This window comes from Astyanax mexicanus, chromosome 21, assembly GCF_023375975.1.
Source record: "Astyanax mexicanus isolate ESR-SI-001 chromosome 21, AstMex3_surface, whole genome shotgun sequence".
NCBI classification, from domain to species: domain Eukaryota; kingdom Metazoa; phylum Chordata; class Actinopteri; order Characiformes; family Acestrorhamphidae; genus Astyanax; species Astyanax mexicanus.
The window spans coordinates 22,278,799-22,283,362 of record NC_064428.1 but is presented as its reverse complement, the minus strand read 5'-3'; the positions used below and the strand labels follow the sequence as shown (position 1 = coordinate 22,283,362).

General features: G+C 41.1%; 1 protein-coding gene across 1 annotated transcript; it reads left to right on the top strand.

Annotated features, from left to right (window-relative positions):
• On the top strand, positions 1–3,114 carry LOC103030825 (uncharacterized). The gene is made up of 2 exons (XM_007259033.3): positions 1–485; positions 2,562–3,114. Exons 1-2 carry the CDS (start codon positions 48–50, stop codon positions 2,946–2,948), a joined length of 825 nt encoding a protein of 274 aa, XP_007259095.3. The 5' UTR covers positions 1–47; the 3' UTR covers positions 2,949–3,114.
• The last annotated feature ends 1,450 nt before the right edge of the window (positions 3,115–4,564 follow it).

The following is a 4,564-nucleotide window of genomic DNA, read 5'->3' as shown; positions in this document are numbered from 1 at the left end:
GGGGGCGGTCCGCTGCGCATGCGCAGTGCGTGTGAGTGAGTGAGCGTATGTTGTTGTGGTGGTCGGGCGGCGGGATGAACGCGTTTGAGAGGAAGCTGGCGGAGCTGGTCCGCTCCTACCCGCACCTGTACGACCGCTCGCGCAGGGAGTTCAGAGACGTGCACGTGTTCGCGGACTCGTGGCGGGAAATCGCCAATAAGCTGGGGGGCGACGACCCGGTGGAGTGTAAGGTAACGTGGAGCAACCTCCGCAAGAAGTTCTCCAAGGCCAGGAAGAGGATGATCTGCAGGAGCGGGGGGCGAGCCAAAGACCAGACCCCCAAACGATACAAAGAACTGTCCTGGCTCAACCAGTTCGTTCACCACAGACACATCCCCACAGACCCCGCCATCACCCTCACAGGACCCCCCATCACCCTCACAGGACCCCCCATCACCCTCACAGGACCCCCCATCACCCTCGCAAACAGAGTGTGTGAGAGCCTGGTGAGTGCAGCCTGTGTTTACATTCAGACCTGCGCACTGGAGCCAACTCCTCCATTATATACAGTAAATTCATACTGTAAACAGCTGTTTAATGAAGTAAAACCAGCTGCCATCTGTATTAACAGTATCCCACAGCAGTGACTACACTCTCAGTGTGTTAGTGACCATACCTTAATCATGTAATTACCAATAAATCCCAATGTAGGCACATACAGCTCTGGGAAAAATAAGAGACCACTTAAAAATAGTCCGTTTCTTTGATTTTACCAAATTGAAATCCTCTGGAATATAATGAAGAGGAACATGAATGATCACAAGCCATCAAACCAAACTGAACCGCTTTAATTTTTGCATCAGGAGTGGCACAAAGTTATCCAAAAGCAGTGTATAAGACTGGTGGAGGAGAACATGCAAAGATGCAAGAAAACTGTGATTAAACACCAGGGTTATTCCAACTTTATGCATATGCACTTTCTTTGCATTATTTGAGGTCTGAGAGCTCTGCAGCTTTTTGTTGTTTCAGCCATTTGTCATTTTTATATGGAATTTGGGTGAAGTGTCTGTAGTTTATAGAATAAAACAACAATGTTCATTTTACTCAATCATATAGGGTGTAACCCAGAATCTTCTCGCTATATTTACTTTCTTTATCCCATGCCAGACAGCTCTGACCAATCAGAGGAGACAATGTGCTTGTGTGGTTTATTGGGGCGTTTAGGTTTATGTCTGTATTAAATCAAAGCAGACAGAGGGAGAAATAAACTCATCTACTAATCCAAACCATAAAAACCAACTACAGGTGTGAAAACGCCACAAACAGTCGACTGACGATCACAAATGAATAGGTATCATAGCGGAACATATTGCAAATTTAATTCAGTAAAAATGCATGAAATCCAGCTGTAGTTCCACAGAATTAATTGCGGGGTGAATGGAGGTGGGCTATTTATGACAATAGTTTGCACCTGTTGTCATGTTTCACTAAACCCCAGTCCATTTCACACCAGATTTCTCCTTTAACTCATGCAGTAAATAATGGGTGCCTTATACTGTTGCCATCTTGAGAGCTTGCCTTGAATAAACAGATGCTATACCATGGCTAGCCACATCAACAGAACAATCCTCAATCGAAATATTGATAGATGTGTCACTTTAAAACATGTAAAGCAGATAGTCCAAGTAAATATGGCCAAATTGTGGCCAAAGTGTCAATATTTTGTGTAGCCTTCATTATTTCCAGCACTACCTTAACTCATGGAGTTCACTAGAGCTTCACAGGTTGACCCTGGAATGCTCTTCCACTCCTCCATGACAACATAACAGAGCTGGTGGATGTTAGAGACCTTGCATTCCTCCACTTTTTGTGCAATGATGCCCCACAGATGTTTAATAGTGTCGTCTTGGAGTGTCTGGTTGTGTTTGGGGTCATTATCAAGTTGGAATACTGCCCTGCGGCCCAGTTTCCAAATGGAGGGTATCATGTGCTGCTTCAGTATGTTCCACAAATGTTACTGTATAGTATTTAATTTGATGCTTGTGTTGCAGCCACACAGTGTTTCTAATGACTGCGGCCAAATAACGAGCTGGAGTGAGCTGGAGCTCAGCTGTAGTCTGAACTTATCTTTCATGGCTTTTGAAATTCTGACTAGGATTAAAGTGAAACTTAACACGAAGCATTGCTCTTTTCCGCATGCACGCCAGTTACAAAGCAAGAAGCGTTCAGACAGATATTGTGTCATTATTAAAAAGATTGTGAACAGCCTAAACTAATTATAGGATTTGGTCAGAAAATTCAGATCGGAACATTTTTACCTGCTGTGAGAAAAACGCTGGGGCAGTGCTAACTTGTTAGCTAAATGTGAGTGAGTTTAAATTGTCTATAGCAGGTTTTAGTACCTTTGACTGAGAAATAAAACTTGTGGTTAACGTCAGCTTAGCTTCTCTAAAATAAAAAAGCTTCTCTAAAACTTTGACACACAAAAATAGAAAACTTAAAAGATTTATCTCTGGAACTAAATAAATGTTGACTCGTTTTTTTTTGTAAATATACTAACTTTTTGTTTTGTGTTTATACAGGTTGAAACCACTGATCCTTCTTTTGACACATCAATGAATGTAAAACTGGAGCAGCCGGAGGACGAGCGGGAGCCGTTTGATATCGTATGTATAGAAGACTCCCCCTCGTGTTCATCCACAGCAGAGTCGAGCTCCAGCATGCTGCTTCCGTCTCATGAGAATAGAACACGCAGACGGAGCACTACTGATTCAGAAATCGCAAAAATGTTTTGTGAGCTGGAAAGATTCAAAGCTCCAGACTCGGCCGACGCCCATGACCGATACGTTCAGACAATTGCTGACTTCATGCGGGGACTGTCCAGGATACGCTGCGCCCATTTTAAGAAGCGTGTAAACGATATTATGTATGAAATGGAGCTGGAACAGCTTCATGAATCTGGATTGTAGCTTTCTGTCGGTATTCTATTTATATCATACAGTTTTTTTCTGTAGACATGTCTGTAGAAATAAACGTTTTTTATTGTTATTGTGATATACATTGTTTTTTTTATTATTTCTGACTGTGCACTACAATTGTATTTTGCTCACGGCAAATAAAAGCATCTTAAATTTGCCAGCATTTCTACTACTTTTTATTGTGGTTTTGTATCAGCTTAAAAACTGGTTAAAACAGCCGGATGTATCTGTTTTCATTGTGATTGCACGTACACACCAATCCCACAAAGTTGGGATGCTTGTAAAATAATATAAAAGCAGAATAAATAGTTTGCAAATGTATAGACCCATAAACTTGTTAGGACAGTGCAACAGTGCAAAAGTCTGGAAAAGTAAAAAGTAAAAACCTGCATGGCTGGGTATTAAAAGAGACAGTCTTTTTTAGTGTGTTTAATGGAGAAAGTGCCGTTAGACTTGGTAAAACAACAATATACACCAGTTATTCTGCATATTGAGAAGATGACTGATGTCAGCCTTAAGACAAGTGCAAGTATGCAGTTATATAATATGTATATAAGACATAAACAGCCGTCAATAAATAAACTAGTAGTGCAGAAAAGGTTAAAACAATGAAGATATAATAATATGGGGCATCTCGGAGGGTGTGTCCATTGAGTGACCAGAGTTGCCAGAAAGAAAAAGTGTCACAGAGTCTTTAGTTGCTGTACTAAGAGGAGTTGAACAGTCTTATGGCCTGATGGACAAAATACTATCAGTCTGTCTGTGGAGCAGGACTTTGAGAGCAGTCTGCGACTGAATTATAAAACTGGTTCTTAGTGATTAAAACATCTTAATGATGATTTGTTTGTTTGTGATCTGCCCCTAGATATCTGCTCCTAATTATGTTATTTAGAAATTAAGGACATAAATGAAGCGATGAAGGAAACAGCTAACCTAGACACAGTTGCATCTGAGATTGACCAGAGGAGGGCAGTGTTACTGTACTTTTTGTGAAGAGAGAGTTTGCAGACAGGGGTGGTGCATCAAATAAACAAGTATTTCTTTAAATGATTTAGTAATATTCCTTAAGGCTTTTACCCCCTCCCCCTTAAGAACCCCGCCGCCGGGGTGGGGGGGGGGAATATGTAGTTATTACAATAACTACATATTCTCTGTCTTGACCTAGTTATATTAACTTCATACACATCAACAGCCCACCTATACAGCTACAAATGACAAAAGTATACAATAAACCACAACAATAAATGCTTAATTTTCCTACAAGTACAACCGTTCAAAAAATATCACTTATTTGTATGCCTACAATACACCAGAGCAGCCAAAACATTAAGTACACACACAAACTCACCAGCCAGGCGGCCTTTTATTGTGAATTAGTTTCACGTTGAGGGACAGCCTTTAAAATGGCTATTTAATATGATATGACACAATATCTGTCTCATGTGCAGTCGCAATTCCATGATAGTTCGCTAACTATTGAATTAATCCAGCATGAGCTCCGTTTATGACTAATCAATGCGTAGCTCCTTTATCAGAGCACTGAGAAGGGGTTAGACAGCCATAGCCCCGCCCCGTAGTGAAAATCATGAATCTGATTGGTTAGACTG